Below are 20,835 nucleotides of genomic sequence, written 5' to 3' on the forward strand. Positions count from 1 at the left end.
AGAGATGTGCACACATAAATTACATCCCAACACGGAACTATTCCCACACATGCCATCCCTTCTTCCCTCCTCAGCTCACTGGCTTTACCTCCCTGACCCTGCTCTCTTAAAATTGCCTTCAGGAAACCAGTCATCCCTCTCTGGACATCTTACTCTCAGTTCAGCCAGTGAGTACACAAACCATGCCAGGGCTTTGCCTGACCTATCGTCCTTCCCCACAAGGCTCCCGTCCTGCTGCAGTTGTTCCCAAATTTCCTCAGCAGCATCCATGGCTGATGGTGTCCTTGCCTGTGCTCCTGGTTTGTGTGCACTTGTGTTCAGGCAGGGTCCATGGAATCCATGCGGGAGCACAAATTCATGCATTAATCGCCCCCAATGTGCAGAAACCTGTGTGTTTGTGTGTGTGTCTGTGTGTGTGTATCCAGCGTGTCCCAGTGTGTTACTCCACAAGTGAAATGAGTTGATCACACTGGGGACCCTCTCCATTGCTCAGCCCTGACCATCACAGAGCAGCATTTCGCAAGACTCAGAAGGAGCACAGCTGTAATTGGACAATGATGCAGCAGCCTGGAGGAGATTTGTCCAAGGAAGAGGCTCTGAAATGCAGTCCCTTGGTCCTGAGCCCCCTTATGCAGCTGCTGTAAATACAGACTCACAAACACATGGAAACACAGACACAGAAATACACGGATTTACAGACAAACACACAGGTCTCGCCAGGCCAGTGCACAGCTGCTCTCCCCTCAGATGCATCACATTGGTGTCGAGGACATGGACAAAGGGCTGGGGATTTATGCCCAGGTCCTATATCGGTGGGACTGCATTTCTTTCCAGTGCCTGAAAGACAATTCGAGAGTCCCCACATGACAGCAACGGGACGATGTGAGGGAACAGATTATGGGAGCAAAGGAAACGCAGGCACTGTCAATGGTGATGTCCACGATCCCAGGCCGATCGCTGCCCCCCAGGCCGGCCCCGCCGCTTGCGACGTGCAGAGAGCCGAGCGCCGCCCCGCAGGCCCCGCGCTCGCCTCGCCTCCGTTCCCTGCCAGGACTCGGCGAGAGCCCGAGCGGCAGCGGCGCAGGGCTCAGCCCCGGGGCGGAGCTGGCGGCGGCCCAGAGGAGGCGGCACGGCCGCAGCAGAGCCGGGGCTCAGGGGCACAGCGAGGCTCGGCCGGCGGAGCGGCGGCATGCGGCGGGCTCGGGCCGCGGCGCTGGCCGCGCTGGCCGCGCTGCTCATCGGTGCGTGGGGGTGATGAAGGGGCTGCGGTTTGGGGATGGGTGATCCCGCAAGTCCCTGGAAGCTGCCGTCCTCCCTGACTTTTTCTCAGACCTCTTCCCGAGAGCTGTTCTATTGTTTTTCACTCCTTCTTCATTCCAGAGTCCCAGAAAAATCACCTCATATTGTGTCAACCCTTGGCGAGCTTTCCAAATCTCTCCTTTATTAGTTACAAGGTCTGTCATTAGCCCTTCTAACTTTTTTTCTTTTAGTTCTGTGCTTTCTCCCTCATCCCTCTATTCTCCAGTGACTGCCCCGTTCTTCCTGTCATTCCCACATTCATCTCTCCACAAACAATTCATGGACACTTCCATTCCTGCTAATCTTAAAATCTCTTTGCTCCTGTTTATTTCACCATCTCTGTAGGTTCTTCACTTTTTCTGTGAGATTTGCACTATGCAGTAGGGTAGTGTAGGATTTCAGATTTGTCCTTTTTCTGTCTCCAGCAGTGGCTACAGGGAGAGCCCAGGTGCAGCAGGAACCATTCCTGGAGACCACCGAGGGCACCGGCATCAACATCACCTGCTCCCACTCCAACAAACGGATGGGCGATTACATCCATTTCTATCGTCAGCTCCCGGGCCAAAGCCCCGAATTCCTCGCCCTCGTTGCTAGAGGCTCGAAGCCCCTGCCGGCCATTGCAGGATCGCTGTCGGTGTCGGAGGACGGGAGTTGGAGCTCGCTGTGGCTCGCTGAGCCCCGGCGCGGGGACGCGGCCGTGTATTACTGCGCGCTGGGGGCCACGGGCAGAGGAGCCGGGGCTGCGGCCGGGCACGAACCGCCGCGGGCGGGGCCGTGCGGGGCCAGCAGGGGGCGCTGCCGCTCCGCCCGCCGGGCTCCCGGGCCGCGCCTCCGCAGCTCCTTCCTCTGCCCCGAGCCCGCAGCACCGACAGCGCCAATGGCACCCAAAGGCCCACACACTCCGGGCCTGCTGGCCCTCACTGGCACTGCTATTGCTTCTCCTCACTTCCATCACATCCCTGGGCCTGCCTGATGCCTTGCTGGGAATAAAGCAGCACCCAGAGCAGGAGAAGCAGTATTTAAACATATCTTCCTGCACATACAGGAGTTCACGGTACCACAAACACACTGTGGCATTTGCACAAACCAAAGAGTAACTCATAGCTCTGCATTTATGAAGAGGTGGGTACATGCACATTGCCAAAGGGGACCCAGGCACAGACACTTCTCCTTCTGCCATGTCCCCACTCATGTGCAAACATGCACGCTCGCTCCTATTCCTTCTCCTGCACCCAAGGCCTTGCAAACACATCTATGTGAACACTCCTGTCCAGAGACGTGCACAGATAAATCACATCCCAACACGGATCTATTCCCACACATGGCCTCCCTTCTTCCCTCCTCAGCTCACCCTGATTGTCACTGGTTTTTGCCTCCCCATCAGTCACCATCCCGCTGCAGGTTCTGAACGTGCCTTCTTAAAATTGCCTTCAGGAAAGCAGTCATGCATCTTTGGACATCTTAATCTCAGTTCAGCCTGTGAGTGTACGCACCATGCCAGGGCCTTGCTTGACTACTTGTCCTTCCACACAAGGCTCCAGCCCTGCTGCTGTTGTTCCCAAATTTCCTCAGAAGCATCCATGGCTGATTGTGTCCTTGCCTGTGTTCCTGGTTTGTGTGCATTTGTCTTAAGGCAGGGTGCGCAGGAATCCATGTGGGAGCAAAAGTTCATGCATGAATCCCCCCCAATGTGCAGGAGTGTCTGGGGATGTGTGTCTGTCTGTGGGTGTCTGTGCCCTTTTGTGTAACTCAACCAGTGAAATGCGTTGATCACACTGCAGATGCTCTCCATCGCTCTGCCCTGAGCATCCCAGAGCAGCATTTGCCCAGACTCAGAAGGAGCCCGGGTGTAATTGGACAATGATGCAGCAGCGTGCAGGAGATTTGTCCAGGGAAGAGGCTCTGAAATGCAGTCCCCGGGTCTTGAGCCCTCCTTATCCAGCTTTTCTAAATACAGACTCACAGACACACGGACATATACACACGGGTCTCTTCATGCCAGTGCACAGCTGCTCTCCCCTGAACTGCATCCCATGCATTTCTTGGACATGAATAAATGCTGAGGCTTTTTGCCCAGGTCCTGTATCCATGTGTGTGAATTTCCTTCCAGTGCCCTGAAGGACAATTCGGGAGTCCCCACATGACAGCAACGGGACGATGTGAGGGAACAGATTATGGGAGCGAAGGAAAGCCAGGCACTGTCAATGGTGATGTCCACGATCCCAGGCCGATCGCTGCCCCCCAGGCCGGCCCCGCCGCTTGCGACGTGCAGAGAGCCGCGCGCCGCCCCGCAGGCCCCGCGCTCGCCTCGCCTCCGTTCCCTGCCAGGACTCGGCGAGAGCCCGAGCGGCAGCGGCGCAGGGCTCAGCCCCGGGGCGGAGCTGGCGGCGGCCCAGAGGAGGCGGCACGGCCGCAGCAGAGCCGGGGCTCAGGGGCACAGCGAGGCTCGGCCGGCGGAGCGGCGGCATGCGGCGGGCTCGGGCCGCGGCGCTGGCGGCCCTGGCCGCGCTGCTCATCGGTGCGTGGGGGTGATGAAGGGGCCGCGGGCGGGGGATGGGTGATCCCGCAAGTCCCTGGAAGCTGCCGTCCTCCCTGGCTTATTCTCAGACCTCTTCCCGGGAGCTGTACTCTTGATTTTCTCTCCTTCTTCTTCATTGCATAGTCCCAGGAAAATCGCCTGATTCTGTCTCTAACCCTGAGCAAGCATTCCATTCCTCTCCTTCTTTATTATTTACAAAGCCAGTCCTTAGGCATTCTAACTTTTCTTCTTCTTTTTCTTTTTTTTATTTTTTTGGACTTTCTCCTATATCTGCCCATTGTCCTGTGACTGCCCCGTTCTTCCTGTCATTCCTGCATTCATCTCTGCACAAACCATTCATGGACACTTCCATTCCTGCTAATCTTGAAATCCCTTCGCTCTTCTTTATGTCATCATCTCTGTACGTTCCTGACTGTTTCTGTGAGATCGGTACTATGCAGTAGGGCAGTGTAGAATATGAGATTTGTCCTTTTTCTGTCTCTGGCAGTGGCGACAGGGAGAGCCCAGGTGCAACAGGAACCATTCCTGGAGACCACCGAGGGCACCGGCATCAACATCACCTGCACACATACCAAGAAACAGAGCAATGATTACATCCATTTCTACCGTCAGCTCCCTGGGCAAAGCCCCGAATTCCTCGCAGTTGTTTATAGAGGCTCCAAGCCCCTGCCGGCCATTGCAGGATCGCTGTCGGTGTCGGAGGACGGGAGTTGGAGCTCGCTGTGGCTCGCTGAGCCCCGGCGCGGGGACGCGGCCGTGTATTACTGCGCGCTGGGGGCCACGGGCAGAGGAGCCGGGGCTGCGGCCGGGCACGAACCGCCGCGGGCGGGGCCGTGCGGGGCCAGCAGGGGGCGCTGCCGCTCCGCCCGCCGGGCTCCCGGGCCGCGCCTCCGCAGCTCCTTCCTCTGCCCCGAGCCCGCAGCACCGACAGCGCCAATGGCACCCAAAGGCCCACACACTCCGGGCCTGCTGGCCCTCACCTGCACTGCTGTTGCTTCTCCTCACTTCCATCACATCCCTGAGACTCCCGGATGCCATTCTGGGAATAAAGCAGCACCCAGAGTAGGAGAAGTAATTCAAGAACTCCTACTGCATGTACACAAGTTCACAGTATCACAAACACACTCTGGAGCTTGCACATACCCAAAGAGTATCTCATAGCCCTGCATTTATGAGGAGGTGTGTGCACACACATTTCCAAAGGAGTCCCAGGCACAGACACTTCTCCTTCTGCCATGTCTCCACTGATGTGCAAACACGCACACTCGCTCCCATTCCTGCTCCTGCACCTAAGTCTGTGAATGCACATGTATGTGAACACTCCGTCCAGAGATGTGCACACAATAATTACATCACAACACGGATCTATTCTCACACACACCCTCCCTTCTTTGTTCCTCAGCTCACTGTGATGGTCACCAGTTTTTTGCCTCCCCGTGTGTCAGCCTTGGGCTGCTGGTTCCAACCCTCCCCTGTTAAAATCGCATTCAGGGAAGTGGTCGTCCCTCACTGGACACTTTACTCTGTGTTGATCCTGTGAGTACACAAATCATGCTAGGGCCTTGCCTGACTCTTTGTCCTTCCCCACAAGGTTCCAGCCCTGCTGCAGCTGTTCCCAGGTTTCCTCAGCAGCATCTGATTGTGTCCTTGACTGTGTTCCTGGTTTGTGTGCGCTTGTGTTCTGTGTGTGTGTTTGGGCCTGTGTGTCTGTGTGTGCCCTATTGTGTTACTCAACCAGTGAAATGCCTTGACTGCATTGCAGACGCTCTCCACTGCTCTGCACTGAGCAGCATTTGCCATGATTCAGAAGGAGCCCAGGTGTGGCTGAACAATGAGGTAGCAGCCTGGAGGAGATTTGTGCATGGAAGAGGCACTGAAATGCAGTCCCTGCCTCCTGAGGCCTCCTTTTGCAGCTGCTCTAAACATAACATTTTACTAGTGTACAGTGCCAGCCCTAATAAAGGGGGTTACAACTATATTTGGATTTTTAGTTTAATTCTGTTTGAATTCTTGGGAGACCCTCAGCATGGCTGGGAGTCCTCAGACACCCTCGGACACAGGGACACACAGAGACACAGACACACAGAAACACAGATACACGGATAGAACTCTCCAGGACAGTGCACAGCTGCTCTCCCCTGAACTGCATCACATTCGTTTCATGGACACGGAGAAAGGCTGGGGCTTTATGCCCAGGTCTTGAATCTGGGAATGTGGATTTCCTTCCAGTGCCCTGAAGGACAATTCGGGAGTCTCCACATGACAGCAACGGGAAGATGTGAGGGAACAGATTATGGGAGCGAAGGAAAGCCAGGCACTGTCAAAGGTGATGTCCACGATCCCAGGCCGATCGCTGCCCCCCAGGCCGGCCCCGCCGCTTGCGACGTGCAGAGAGCCGAGCGCCGCCCCGCAGGCCCCGCGCTCGCCTCGCCTCCGTTCCCTGCCAGGACTCGGCGAGAGCCCGAGCGGCAGCGGCGCAGGGCTCAGCCCCGGGGCGGAGCTGGCGGCGGCCCAGAGGAGGCGGCACGGCCGCAGCAGAGCCGGGGCTCGGGGGCACAGCGAGGCTCGGCCGGCGGAGCGGCGGCATGCGGCGGGCTCGGGCCGCGGCGCTGGCCGCGCTGGCCGTGGTTCTGATCGGTGCGTGGGGAAAGCAGCAGTGCGGGACGTCGGGGGGTTGGGTGAGACCCCGCTCGCCCTGGGATTGATCTCTTATCCTTCTTCTCCCTCTCAGTTCTTGTTAGCTCTCTGTCCCCTCCTCTGCCATCATAGGGTGGTTTTTTTGCCTCACTGAAATCCTTCCCTGCGAGTTTGCCTATGTTACTCCAATTTTCCATCCATCCATCCATCCATCCATCCATCCATCCATCCATCCATCCATGCAAATCCATTTTCCTCATCCCTTTCTACTCTTAAAAATTTCAATTGTCCTTTAAAATATCCATCATCGATTCTTTTCCCCTTCCACACCCTCTCGGAGCAATATTCTCTCTATACTTTATTATCAGAAAGCCACCCAGTTAACGCTGCTCTCTCTACCTACCTCATCTCCGACTCTATGGCATTTGCTGATAAAGAAAAGTGATTGTGCTTTTCTCCGTGGCAGTGGCTGTGTCCAGAGCCCAGATAGAGCAGGAAAAATTCCTGGAGGCCACCGATGGCACCGGCATCAACATCACCTGCTCACATCCAAAAATCCAGCCCACCGATTGGATCCAGTGGTACCGACAGCTCCCAGGCCAAGCACCTGAACTCCTCGCACGCACTGTGAAAGAGTCCAAAGAGCTGCCGGACAGAGCAGGATCGCTGTTTGTGTCGGCAGATCGGAGTTCCAGCTCGCTGTGGCTCGCTGAGCCCCTGCGCGGGGACGCGGCCGTGTATTACTGCGCGCTGGGGGCCACGGGCAGAGGAGCCGGGGCTGCGGCCGGGCACGAACCGCCGCGGGCGGGGCCGGCCGGGGCCAGCAGGGGGCGCTGCCGCTCCGCCCGCCGGGGCCGCCGTGCCCCGCTCGTCCCGGGCTGCCGGGGCGCTGCCGCCACCAGAACCGACACCAGAACCGACATCAGCACCGGCACCGGCACCGGCAATCGGACCAGCATTGACATCGACAACCACACAGGCACTGACAACGGCAGCTCCAGCTTGGAATCACCGACCTCCCTCAGCCCCTCTTCTCAGCACTGCCTTAATGAGCTTTTGACCCAGCTGCCTCATCTCCCTAGCACCAAACCCATTCAATCCTTAAATCTTGTGAGTCTCGAAGAGGCTTAGCAAATCTTTAACTTCCTCCGTCTGGATTACAGGGGTTCCTTGCTGCTTGCCCTCCCTGTCTCACAGATCAGGAGGCCAGTTGTCCTGATGATAAGCAATCCTAATCTTGAAGACTGAGGCACAAAATGTGTTAAGCACGCCAGGTATTCCCTTGTCTTTGGTGACTGTATTCCCCATGAGAGTGGACTTAGCACAGAAGAAAATAACCTCAGCTGAGAAATTTGTCAAGTGGGTAATTTTGTAAGAGAAAGAGAAACGGAAGGGGCATCAGATTCACCTGTTTTCCAAACTCAGAAGGACCCTGGGTGCAGTTGTACAATGATGTAGCAGCCTGGAAGAGATTTGTCCAGGGAAGAGGCGCTGAAATGCAGTCCCTGTTTCTAGAGCCCTCCTTTTCCATCTGCTCTAAATATCACAATCTGCTACTGGATATTGACAGCCTCAAAAAGGGAGGGGGTCACCCAAATTTTTATTTTTGGTTTAATTCTGTTTGAAGTGCTGGGAGTACCTCAGCATGACTGGGAGAGCTCACACACACACACACACACAGATACACGTATATACAGACACACACACAGGTCTCATCATGCCAGTGCACAGCTGCTCTCCCCTGAGCTGCATCACGTTGGTTTCGTGGACATGGAGAAAGGCTGGGGCTTTATGCCCAGGTCCTTTATTGTTGGAAGTGCATTTCTTTTCAGTGCCATGAAAGACAATTCGGGAGTCCCCACATGACGGCAAAGGGACGATGTGAGGGAACAGATTATGGGAGCGAAGGAAAGCCAGGCACTGTCAATGGTGATGTCCACGATCCCAGCCCGATCGCTGCCCCCCAGGCCGGCCCCGCCGCTTGCGACGTGCAGAGAGCCGAGCGCCGCCCCGCAGGCCCCGCGCTCGCCTCGCCTCCGTTCCCTGCCAGGACTCGGCGAGAGCCCGAGCGGCAGCGGCGCAGGGCTCAGCCCCGGGGCGGAGCTGGCGGCGGCCCAGAGGAGGCGGCACGGCCGCAGCAGAGCCGGGGCTCGGGGGCACAGCGAGGCTCGGCCGGCGGAGCGGCGGCATGCGGCGGGCTCGGGCCGCGGCGCTGGCCGCGCTGGCCGTGGTTCTGATCGGTGAGTGGGGGTGGCGAAAGGGTCAGCGGGCTATGTGAGATCGGCCCCAGCTCAGAATTCATCTTTTACCGTCCTCTTCCTTTTCGGTTCTTATTAGCCTCTTTCCCCTCCTCTGCCTGCATGTTTTCTTTTCTCTGTAAATCATTGCTGCCCATCTAGGCTTTTCTCCTTTGTATCTGTATCCATCCATCCATCCATCCATCCATCCGTCCATCCATCCATCCATCCATCCATCCATCCATACATCCATCCATCCATCCATCCATCCATCCTTCCATCCATCCATCCATCCATCCATCCATCCATCCATCCATCCATCCATCCATCCATCCATCCATTCATCCTTCAATTCCTCTCAGCCAGTCTGTTTTTCACAATTCCTTCTGATTTACCTTCAAAACATCCCTCATCGGTCCTTATCGTCAATGAAACACTCTCAGACAAATCATGTCTCCATACCCTATTCTCAAAACATATCCAAGATCGCTCTGATCTGGCGTCCTCTGCCCTCCCCCCTTGCATGGTATCTTCTGTAAAAAAACCTAAAACCCCTGATTTTTCTTTTCTCCATTTCAGTGGCTGTGACCAGAGGCCAGGTGGAGCAGGAGCCGTCATTGGAGAACACCGAGGGCACCGGCATCAACATCACCTGCTCACATCCAAAAATCCAGATCAGTGATAGCATCCAGTGGTACCGTCAGCTCCCGGGCCAAGGACCTGAATTCCTAGCACTCACTATAAAAGACACCAAAGAGCTGCCGGACAGAGCAGGATCGCTGTTTGTGTCGGCAGATCGGCGTTCCAGCTCGCTGTGGCTCGCTGAGCCCCGGCGCGGGGACGCGGCCGTGTATTACTGCGCGCTGGGGGCCACGGGCAGAGGAGCCGGGGCTGCGGCCGGGCACGAACCGCCGCGGGCGGGGCCGTGCGGGGCCAGCAGGGGGCGCTGCCGCTCCGCCCGCCGGGCTCCCGGGCCGCGCCTCCGCAGCTCCTTCCTCTGCCCCGAGCCCGCAGCACCGACAGCGCCAATGGCACCCAAAGGCCCACACACTCCGGGCCTGATGGCCCTCACTTGCACTGCTGTTGCTTCTCCTCACTTCCATCACATCCCTGAGCCTCCCTGATGCCATTCTGGGAATAAAGCAGCACCCAGATTAGAAGAAGAAGTAATTCAAGAACTCCTATTGCACATACACCAGTTCACAGTATCACAAACACACTCTAGAGCTTGCACACACCCCAAGAGTCACTCACAGCCCTGCATTAATGAAGAGGTGTGTGCTCTCAAGTTTCCAGAGGATATCCAGGCACAGGTGCTTCTCCTTCTGCCTTTTCTCCACTGATGTGCAAACACACATGCTCGCTCCTATTCCTGCTTCTGCACTCAAGTCCTTGCACAGATATCTATGTGAACACTCCTGTCCAGAGATGTGCACACAGAAAGCACATCCCAAGACGTTTCTATTCCCACAAATGCCCTCCCGTCTTCCCTCCTAAGCTCAATATGATGGTCACTGGCTTTTGTCTCCCTATGTGTTGGCATTGGCCTGCTGGTTCCAACACTCTGTTGTTACACTTGCCTTCAGGAAAGTAGCCAAGCCTCGCTGGACACCTTACTCTTTTTTCAGCCTGTGAGTACACAAACCATGCCTGGAGTTTTTCTGACTCTTTGTCCATCCCCGCAAGGTTCCAGCCCTGCTGCAGTTGTTCCCAGTTTACCTCAGCAGCATCCATGGCTGATTGTGTCCTTGCCTGTTCTCCTGGTTTGTGCACGCTTGTGTTCTCTGTGAGTGTGTGTCTGTGTCTGTGTGTCTGTGTGTGTCCTGCTGTGTTACACAACCAGTGAAATGCATTGAGCACACTGGAGACGCTTTCCATTGCTCTGCCCTGAGCATCACAGAGCAGCATTTGCCCAGACTCAGGAGGAGCCAGGGTGCAGTTGAACAATGAGGTAGGATCCTGCAGGAGATTTGTCCAGTGAAGAGGCACTGAAATGCAGTACCTGCTTTCTGAGCCGTTCTAATCCAGCTATTGTAAACACAGACCCACAGACAGATGGACATAATGACAGGTCTCTCCAGGCCAGTGCACAGCTACTCTCCTCTGAGCTGCATCACATTGGTTTCATGGACACGGAGAAAGGCTGAGGCTTTATGTCCAGGTCCTTTATCCATGTGTCTGGGTTTCCCTCCAGTGCCCTGAAGGACAATTCGGGAGTCCCCACATGACAGCAACGGGACGATGTGAGGGAACAGATTATGGGAGTGAAGGAAAGCCAGGCACTGTCAATGGTGATGTCCACGATCCCAGGCCGATCGCTGCCCCCCAGGCCGGCCCCGCCGCTTGCGACGTGCAGAGAGCCGAGCGCCGCCCCGCAGGCCCCGCGCTCGCCTCGCCTCCGTTCCCTGCCAGGACTCGGCGAGAGCCCGAGCGGCAGCGGCGCAGGGCTCAGCCCCGGGGCGGAGCTGGCGGCGGCCCAGAGGAGGCGGCACGGCCGCAGCAGAGCCGGGGCTCGGGGGCACAGCGAGGCTCGGCCGGCGGAGCGGCGGCATGCGGCGGGCTCGGGCCGCGGCGCTGGCCGCGCTGGCCGCGCTGCTCATCGGTGAGTGGGGGTGGCGAAAGGGTCAGCGGGCTATGTGAGATCGGCCCCAGATCAGAATTCATCTTTTACCGTCCTCTTCCTTTTCAGTTCTGATTAGCCTCTCTCCCCTCCTCTGCCTGAATGTTTTCCTTCATCCCTAAATCATTCCTTCCCATCTAGGCTTTTCTCCTTTGTATCTGTATCCATCCATCCATCCATCCATCCTTCCATCCATCCTTCCATCCATTCATCCTTCTATCCCTCTCAGCCAGTCTGTTTTTCACAATTCCATCTGATTTACCTTCAAAACATCCCTCATCGGTCCTTATCGTCAATGAAACACTCTCAGACAAATCATGTCTCCATACCCTATTCTCAAAACATATCCAAGATCGCTCTGATCCGGCGTCCTCTGCCCTCCCCCCTTGCATGGTATCTTCTGTAAAAAAACCTAAAAACCCTGATTTTTCTTTTCTCCATTTCAGTGGCTGTGACCAGAGGCCAGGTGGAGCAGGAGCCGTCATTGGAGACCACCGAGGGCACCGGCATCAACATCACCTGCTCACATCCAAAAATCCAGATGAGTGATAGGATCCAGTGGTACCGTCAGCTCCCGGGCCAAGGACCTGAATTCCTAGCACTCACTATAAAAGACACCAAACAGCTGCCGGGCATTGCAGGATCGCTGTTGGTGTCGGCAGATCGGAGTTCCAGCTCGCTGTGGCTCGCTGAGCCCCGGCGCGGGGACGCGGCCGTGTATTACTGCGCGCTGGGGGCCACGGGCAGAGGAGCCGGGGCTGCGGCCGGGCACGAACCGCCGCGGGCGGGGCCGTGCGGGGCCAGCAGGGGGCGCTGCCGCTCCGCCCGCCGGGCTCCCGGGCCGCGCCTCCGCAGCTCCTTCCTCTGCCCCGAGCCCGCAGCACCGACAGCGCCAATGGCACCCAAAGGCCCACACACTCCGGGCCTGCTGGCCCTCACTTGCACTGCTATTGCTTCTCCTCACTTCCATCACATCCCTGAGCCTGCCTGATGCCTTGCTGGGAATAAAGCAGCACCCAGAGTTGGAGAACCAGCATTTAAAGATCTCCTCCTGCACATACAGGAGTTCACAGTACCACAAACACACTCTGGACCTAGCACAAACCCAAAGAGTACGTAATAGTCCTGCATTAATGAAGAGGTGTGTGGTCTCACGTTTCCAAAGGAGACTTGGCACAGACACTTCTCCTTCTGCCATGTCCCCACTGATGTGCAAACACGCATGCTCGCTCCTATTCCTACTGCTGCACCCAAGTCCTTGCAAACACATCTATGTGAACACTCCGTCCAGAGATGTGCACACGTAAGTCACATCCCAACATGGATCGATTCCCACAAATGCTCTCCCTTCTCCTCTCCTCAGCTCACCCTGATGGTCACTGGTTTTTGCCTCCCCATCTGTTGCCATCAGGCTGCTGCTTTCGAACCTGCCTTGTTGAAATTGCCTTTTAAAAAATAGTTGTGCCTTTCTGGACATCTTACTCTCAGTTCAACCTGTGAGTACACAAACCATGCTAGGGCCTTGTCTTACTCTTTGTCCTTCCCCACAAGGCTCCAGCCCTGCTGCAGTTGTTCCCAAATTTCCTCAGCAGCATCCATGGCTGATGGTGTCCTTGCCTGTGCTCCTGGTTTGTGTGCACTTGTGTTCAGGCACAGTCCTCAGGAATCCATGTGGGAGCAAAAATCCATGCATGAATGCCCCCCAATGTGCCGGAGTGTCTGGGTGTGTGTGTGTCTGTCTGTGGGTGTTTGTGCCCTTTTGTGTAACTCAACCAGTGAAATGTGTTGATCACACTGGGTATCCTCTCCATTGCTCTGCCCTGAGCATCACAGAGCAGCATTTGGCAAGACTCAGAAGGAGCGCGGGTGTAACTGGACAATGATGCAGCAGCGTGCAGGAGATTTGTCCAGGGAAGAGGCTCTGAAATGCAGTCCCAGGGTCTTGAGCCCTCCTTATCCAGCTGTTCGAAATACAGACTCACAGACACACGGACATATACACACGGGTCTCTTCATGCCAGTGCACAGCTGCTCTCCCCTGAACTGCATCCCATGCATTTCTTGGACATGGAGAAAGGCTGAGGCTTTATGCCCAGGTCTTGTATCTGTGTGTGTGGATTTCCTTCCAGTGCGCCGAAGGACAATTTGGGAGTCCGCACATGACAGCAAAGGGATGATGTGAGGGAACAGATTATGGGAGCAAAGGAAACGCAGGCACTGTCAATGGTGATGTCCACGATCCCAGGCCGATCGCTGCCCCCCAGGCCGGCCCCGCCGCTTGCGACGTGCAGAGAGCCGAGCGCCGCCCCGCAGGCCCCGCGCTCGCCTCGCCTCCGTTCCCTGCCAGGACTCGGCGAGAGCCCGAGCGGCAGCGGCGCAGGGCTCAGCCCCGGGGCGGAGCTGGCGGCGGCCCAGAGGAGGCGGCACGGCCGCAGCAGAGCCGGGGCTCGGGGGCACAGCGAGGCTCGGCCGGCGGAGCGGCGGCATGCGGCGGGCTCGGGCCGCGGCGCTGGCCGCGCTGGCCGTGGTTCTGATCGGTGCGTGGGGTTTGGCACCAAGCGGGCGGGGGCTGGGGCTGGTGTATTCCCCAGGGAGACTGGCACGGAGTTTTCTCTCTCCTCCCCAACTCTTTCTCTCTCCTGGTCTCCCTGCCATCTCTCATCCCAGCAAGTCTTCATCATTTGTGTTGGTAAAGCCTGCTTGCATGTGTTTATTCCTGCTTTTCCGTGTACATGTACCTTGCCCTCTACATCCAGCATTTATTTTTGCCCTGAATACAGCATCCTGTTTTTCACTTAAAATCTTCATTTCTTCATCCATCTGTGCATGTGCACACCTGACTTCTGCCTAATCTCTGCATGCATGAATTTCGAATTCCTCTCATTCCGTTCCAGTCTGCCTCTGCCTTGTGGCCACTGTCCCTGACTCTGTCTGGCAAAAGAAACATCAGAATCCCACGGTTTTGGCGAAGTTTGTTCTCTCTCCCTCCTTTCCCAGCAGTGGCTGTGGACACAGACCAAGTGCAGCAGACTCCTTGGGCAGAGACCACCGAAGGCACAGGCGTGAACCTCACTTGCCAGCACCCCAAAATTGCTGCCGACTCTACCCACTGGTATCGCCAATTCCCACACCAAGCACCCCAGCTGATAGCAACGGCTGTCGTAGGCACGAAACCCGTGCTGGAACCAGAGGGGAGTCTGACAGTGTCGGCAGATCGGCGTTCCAGCTCGCTGTGGCTCGCTGAGCCCCGGCGCGGGGACGCGGCCGTGTATTACTGCGCGCTGGGGGCCACGGGCAGAGGAGCCGGGGCTGCGGCCGGGCACGAACCGCCGCGGGCGGGGCCGTGCGGGGCCAGCAGGGGGCGCTGCCGCTCCGCCCGCCGGGCCGCCGTGCCCCCCATTCCCGGGCTGCCGGGGCGCTGCCGCCACCAGAACCGACACCAGAACCGACATCAGCACCGGCACCGGTACCAGCATCGACACCGACTCCGGCACCCACACGGACGCCAACCCTGGCACCCATACTGACACCGGCTGCTCCCCCACTTGGCGTCACAGACCGTGCTCAGCCCCTCTCCTCAGCCCGGGCTGTGTCCAGCTGAGCTCCTCACGGCAGCAAACAGCCCCGCCAGGCCATAGCTACATGTTCACACTGAGGTGGTCTGTGTGAGTCAGGGAGGGCAGAAGGGTCTGTGCCAAGCCACGTCTTGGTCCTTCAGAAAGGGCTCTGTGCCTTCCGGGGAGCAGGGCATCCTCTGGCCTGTCTGCAAAGGTGGGTCAGCATTGTTTTAGAAACACATCAGTGAGAACACACATTCCCACAAAGCCCATATCAGGTTGCTTCTCCTCTTGTTTCTGTCCTCCGGTCCATGGAGTGCAGACTTTCAGGAAGAGATGCCTCCAGGATGGGTCTGCAATGTGTCCACAGGTCCTGGCAGAAAATGAGCTCCAGAATGGGCTCCTCTCCACGGAGGCACAGTCCTGCCAGGGCCTTGCTCCTGGGGGGGTTCCCATAGGGTCACACCTTCCTTAAGGACACATCCACCTGCTGTGGCTTAGGATCTTCCATGGGATGCATTTCTGCTCCAACACACATCTTCATAGGCTGTAGGGGGACAGCCTCCCTCACCATGGTCTTCATCACAGGCTGCAGAAATAGCGGTGCTCTGGTGCCTGCAGCAGCTCCTCTCCCTCCTTCCTCACTGTCCTTCCTGACTGCAGCATTGTTTCTCTCACAGAGACTCTATTCCTTCTTCCCGCTGATGTTGCACAAGAGTTTTTCTGCCTTTTTAATTTTTGCGAGCACAGCTGCTCTCTTTGACAGACAAGGAGCTCAGGCTCTTGAGACCAGCAGAGTTCTCGGCCTCTTGTGCCCCTCGTCCCTTCTCAAAAAGACATGCCACGAAGGGCAAATCTGAAATCCCCAGAGCTACTGGAGGGGGAACAGGAAGGAACAGATGGTGGAGGAGAAGGGAGAAAATAATCGTTCAGTCCTGTGCTTTCCGGGACAAACGGCTCCAGGTCTGCACATTGTCCCCGCTGTCTCCGTGGGACACAGCTGCGAGCGCCGCCCCGCAGGCCCCGCGCTCGCCTCGCCTCCGTTCCCTGCCAGGACTCGGCGAGAGCCCGAGCGGCAGCGGCGCAGGGCTCAGCCCCGGGGCGGAGCTGGCGGCGGCCCAGAGGAGGCGGCACGGCCGCAGCAGAGCCGGGGCTCGGGGGCACAGCGAGGCTCGGCCGGCGGAGCGGCGGCATGCGGTGGGCTCGGGCCGCGGCGCTGGCCGCGCTGCTCATCGGTGCGTGGGGGTGGCAAAAGGGTCAGCGGGCTATGTGAGATCGGCCCCAGCTCAGAATTCATCTTTTACCGTCCTCTTCCTTTTCAGTTCTGATTAGCCTCTCTCCCCTCCTCTGCCTGAATGTTTTCCTTCATCTCTAAATCATTCCTTCCCATCTAGGCTTTTCTCCTTTGTATCTGTATCCATCCATCCATCCATCCTTCTATCCCTCTCAGCCAGTCTGTTTTTCACAATTCCTTCTGATTTACCTTCAAAATATCCATCATCAGTCCTTAACGTCAATGAAACGCTCTCAGACAAATCATGTCTCCATACCCTATTCTCAAAACATATCCAAGATCGCTCGGATCTGGCGTCCTCTCCCATTGCCCACTGAAAGGCATTTTCTGTAAATGAAAACTGTTTTTTCATTTCTCCGTTGCAGTGGCTGTGGCCAGAGCCCAGGTAGAGCAGGAGCTGTCACTGGAGACCATCGAGGGCACCGGCATCAACATCACCTGCTCACATCCAAAAATCCAGATCGGTGATAGCATCCAGTGGTACCGACAGCTCCCGGGCCGAGAACCTGAACTCCTCGCATTCACTCTTAAAGAGTCCAAAGAGCTGCCGGGCAGTGCAGGATCGCTGTCGGTGTCGGCAGATCGGAGTTCCAGCTCGCTGTGGCTCGCGGAGCCCCGGCGCGGGGACGCGGCCGTGTATTACTGCGCGCTGGGGGCCACGGGCAGAGGAGCCGGGGCTGCGGCCGGGCACGAACCGCCGCGGGCGGGGCCGGCCGGGGCCAGCAGGGGGCGCTGCCGCTCCGCCCGCCGGGCTCCCGGGCCGCGCCTCCGCAGCTCCTTCCTCTGCCCCGAGCCCGCAGCACCGACAGCGCCAATGGCACCCAAAGGCCCACACACTCCGGGCCTGCTGGCCCTCACTTGCACTGCTATTGCTTCTCCTCACTTCCATCACACCCCTGAGCCTCCCGGATGCCATTCTGGGAATAAAGCAGCACCCAGATTAGAAGAAGAAGTAATTCAAGAACTCCTATTGCACATACACGAGTTCACGGTACCACAAACACACTCTGGAGCTTGCACACACCCCCAGAGTAACTCATAGCCCTGCATTTATGCAGAGGTGTGTGCTCTCAAGTTTCCAGAGGATATCCAGGCACAGGTGCTTCTCCTTCTGCCTTTTCTCCACTGATGTGCAAACACGCACGCTCGCTCCTATTCCTGCTTCTGCACTCAAGTCCTTGCACAGATATCTATGTGAACAGTCCTGTCCAGAGATGTGCACACAGAAAGCACATCCCAAGACGTTTCTATTCCCACAAATGCCCTCCCTTCTTCCCTCCTAAGCTCAACATGATGGTCACTGGCTTTTGTCTCCCTATGTGTTGGCATTGGCCTGCTGGTTCCAACCCTCCGTTGTTACACTTGCCTTCAGGAAAGTAGCCAAGCCTCGCTGGACACCTTACTCTTTTTTCAGCCTGTGAGTACACAAACCATGCCTGGAGTTTTTCTGACTCTTTGTCCTTCCCCACAAGGTTCCAGCCCTGCTGCAGTTGTTCCCAGTTTACCTCAGCAGCATCCATGGCTGATTGTGTCCTTGCCTGTTCTTCTGGTTTGTGCACGCTTGTGTTCTCTGTGAGTGTGTGTCTGTGTCTGTGTGTCTGTGTGTGTCCTGCTGTGTTACACAACCAGTGAAATGCATTGAGCACACTGGAGACGCTTTCCATTGCTCTGCCCTGAGCATCACAGAGCAGCATTTGCTCAGACTCAGGAGGAGCCAGGGTGCAGTTGAACAATGAGGTAGGATCCTGCAGGAGATTTGTCCAGTGAAGAGGCACTGAAATGCAGTACCTGCTTTCTGAGCCGTTCTAATCCAGCTACTGTAAACACAGACCCACAGACAGATGGACATAATGACAGGTCTCTCCAGGCCAGTGCACAGCTACTCTCCCCTGAGCTGCATGACATTGGTTTCATGGACACGGAGAAAGGCTGAGGCTTTATGTCCAGGTCCTTTATCCGTGTGTCTGGGTTTCCCTCCAGTGCCCTGAAGGACAATTCGGGAGTCCCCACATGACAGCAAAGGGATGATGTGAGGGAACAGATTATGGGAGCAAAGGAAACGCAGGCACTGTCAATGGTGATCTCCACGATCCCAGGCCGATCGCTGCCCCCCAGGCCGGCCCCGCCGCTTGCGACGTGCAGAGAGCCGAGCGCCGCCCCGCAGGCCCCGCGCTCGCCTCGCCTCCGTTCCCTGCCAGGACTCGGCGAGAGCCCGAGCGGCAGCGGCGCAGGGCTCAGCCCCGGGGCGGAGCTGGCGGCGGCCCAGAGGAGGCGGCACGGCCGCAGCAGAGCCGGGGCTCGGGGGCACAGCGAGGCTCGGCCGGCGGAGCGGCGGCATGCGGCGGGCTCGGGCCGCGGCGCTGGCCGCGCTGGCCGTGGTTCTGATCGGTGCGTGGGGGTGGCGAAAGGGTCAGCGGGCTATGTGAGATCGGCCCCAGCTCAGAATTCATCTTTTACCCTCCTCTTCCTTTTGGGTTCTTTTTACCCTCTGTCCCCTCCTCTGCCTACCTGTTTTCTTTTGTCTCTAAATCATTGCTTCCCATCTAGGCTTTTCTCCTTTGTATTTCTATCCATCCTTCCATCCATCCATCCATCCATCCATCCATCCATCCATCCATCCATCCATCCATCCATCCATCCTTCTATCCCTCTCTGCCAGTCTGTTTTTCACAATTCCATCTGATTTACCTTCAAAACATCCCTCATCGGTCCTTATCGTCAATGAAACACTCTCAGACAAATCATGTCTCCATACCCTATTCTCAAAACATATCCAAGATCTCTCTGATCTGGCGTTCTCTGCCCTCCCCCCTTGCATGGTATTTTCTGTAAAAAAACCTGATTTTTCTTTTCTCCATTTCAGTGGCTGTGGTCAGAGCCCAGGTGCAGCAGGAGCCATTCCTGGAGACCACCGAGGGCACCGGCATCAACATCACCTGCACACATACCAATAAAGATAGCGGCACCGATTTCGTCCATTTCTACCGTCAGCTCCCGGGCCGAGCACCCGGATTCCTCGCAATCATTGCTAGAGGCTCCAAGCCCCTGCCGGCCATTGCAGGATCGCTGTCGGTGTCGGAGGACGGGAGTTGGAGCTCGCTGTGGCTCGCGGAGCCCCGGCGCGGGGACGCGGCCGTGTATTACTGCGCGCTGGGGGCCACGGGCAGAGGAGCCGGGGCTGCGGCCGGGCACGAACCGCCGCGGGCGGGGCCGTGCGGGGCCAGCAGGGGGCGCTGCCGCTCCGCCCGCCGGGCTCCCCGGGCGTCGCCGGCACCGGGACCGACACCGGCAATGGGACCGGCAATGGGATCGGGACCGATACCGGCACCTGCACCGACACCAACAGCGACACCAACACTGACACTGACACCTGGGTCACTTACCGGCTCACAGTCATGGAATCCAGCAGAACAACCCAGCAGAACTCCCCTGGCTGTTTTCTGCCAATCTGCTTAACAACTGGGCAGCTCCCAGCACATACTGGTGCATGGGGTTGTTCCTCCCTAGCTCCAGGACACTGCCCTTGTGTCCAAAAGGGGGAAACAAGAGTACCTTACTGCCCTCCCACAGGCACCAGCTCCTTCCCACTGTAGCCTTCAAAGTGCTCACATTGGCTGGGCTGTCTGTCACAAACATCTGCACCTTGCACTGAAATCACTGGTCCTGTGGGTCATCAGGGACCAGTGAGCCTGAGCACCTTCTGGGCTGTCCTAGATTGCCAAGCAATGTGTATTCTATTTGCCATCTGTTATCTTCTGTTCATTGGGCAGCTTTCTTTATCTCTTCCACAACCCACCCTCCCTCCAGGAGATCTCTTCTGTTCATGGCCAGTGAGGGTCCCTGCAGGGCTGATCCAATTCCATCATCCCATGGGGAGATGCTCTGCCCAAGGGGAGGAGCCAAGCATTCCTACCTGGATACAATCTGAAATTCTGTGACAGCAGAACAGCCTTTCCACTGGATTTCCCAGAGGAACAGCAGCTGCCTCTTCCACTGGATCTTCAGAGGAAGACCACACCCTTCTACAGGATCCCTGCTCCAGCAGAACCAGCCCTGACACTGCAGGAGGGCTGCAGCCACAATTCCAATGGGACTGCCAGCAGCACCCTGACCCACAGGGTGTCAGGTCATAATCTGACTCTGTCAGTGTTGTTTTAGTTTACTGCATTGTTAATTTTATTTTTATTTTCTTCCCTAATAAAGAACTGTTATTCCTGCTCCCATATCTTTGCCTGAGAACCCCTTAATTTCAAATTTATAACAATTCAGAGGAGAGAGTTTACATTTTCCATTTCAGGGGAGGCTCTTGCCTTCCTTAGCAAACACCTGTCTTTCCAAACTAAGACATGGGCATCACTGGGTCCTCAAAGAACAGTGGCTGCTTTGGCCAGGGGATGTTCACCACCTGGGTAGATTTCAGCTGAGGGTCTTTGATTTACAGGGCCACCCTCACCTTGCAGCCTTGCTGCAGAATCAGATGCCCAGCAGTGAAGGTCTCTCTCTATTTTAGTCAGAATATGCACCAAAATGAGAAAGAGCAGAAGTTCAGGATTTGCCAGGAAGCTGGAGAGGGAGAGAGGTGCTGCTCAGGAGCTGCTCTTTGGCACTTCTCTGCTCAGCAGATCCACACACCAGAGTTTTGTCTCCTGTCT

At 56.8% G+C, this 20,835-nt stretch overlaps 2 protein-coding genes across 2 annotated transcripts in view; both read left to right on the plus strand.

Annotated features, from left to right (window-relative positions):
• Window positions 1–20,835, plus strand: part of LOC118696794 (M1-specific T cell receptor alpha chain-like) — a 200,181-nt gene that overhangs the window by 45,399 nt on the left and 133,947 nt on the right. The window lies entirely within an intron of this gene.
• Window positions 18,504–20,408, plus strand: LOC118696796 (E3 ubiquitin-protein ligase TRIM33-like). The gene is made up of 2 exons (XM_036399121.2): window positions 18,504–18,571; window positions 19,047–20,408. The coding sequence occupies exons 1-2, from the start codon at window positions 18,520–18,522 to the stop codon at window positions 19,637–19,639; spliced, it is 645 nt and encodes a 214-aa protein (XP_036255014.1). The 5' UTR covers window positions 18,504–18,519; the 3' UTR covers window positions 19,640–20,408.

Source organism: Molothrus ater, chromosome 27 (assembly GCF_012460135.2).
Source record: "Molothrus ater isolate BHLD 08-10-18 breed brown headed cowbird chromosome 27, BPBGC_Mater_1.1, whole genome shotgun sequence".
NCBI classification, from domain to species: domain Eukaryota; kingdom Metazoa; phylum Chordata; class Aves; order Passeriformes; family Icteridae; genus Molothrus; species Molothrus ater.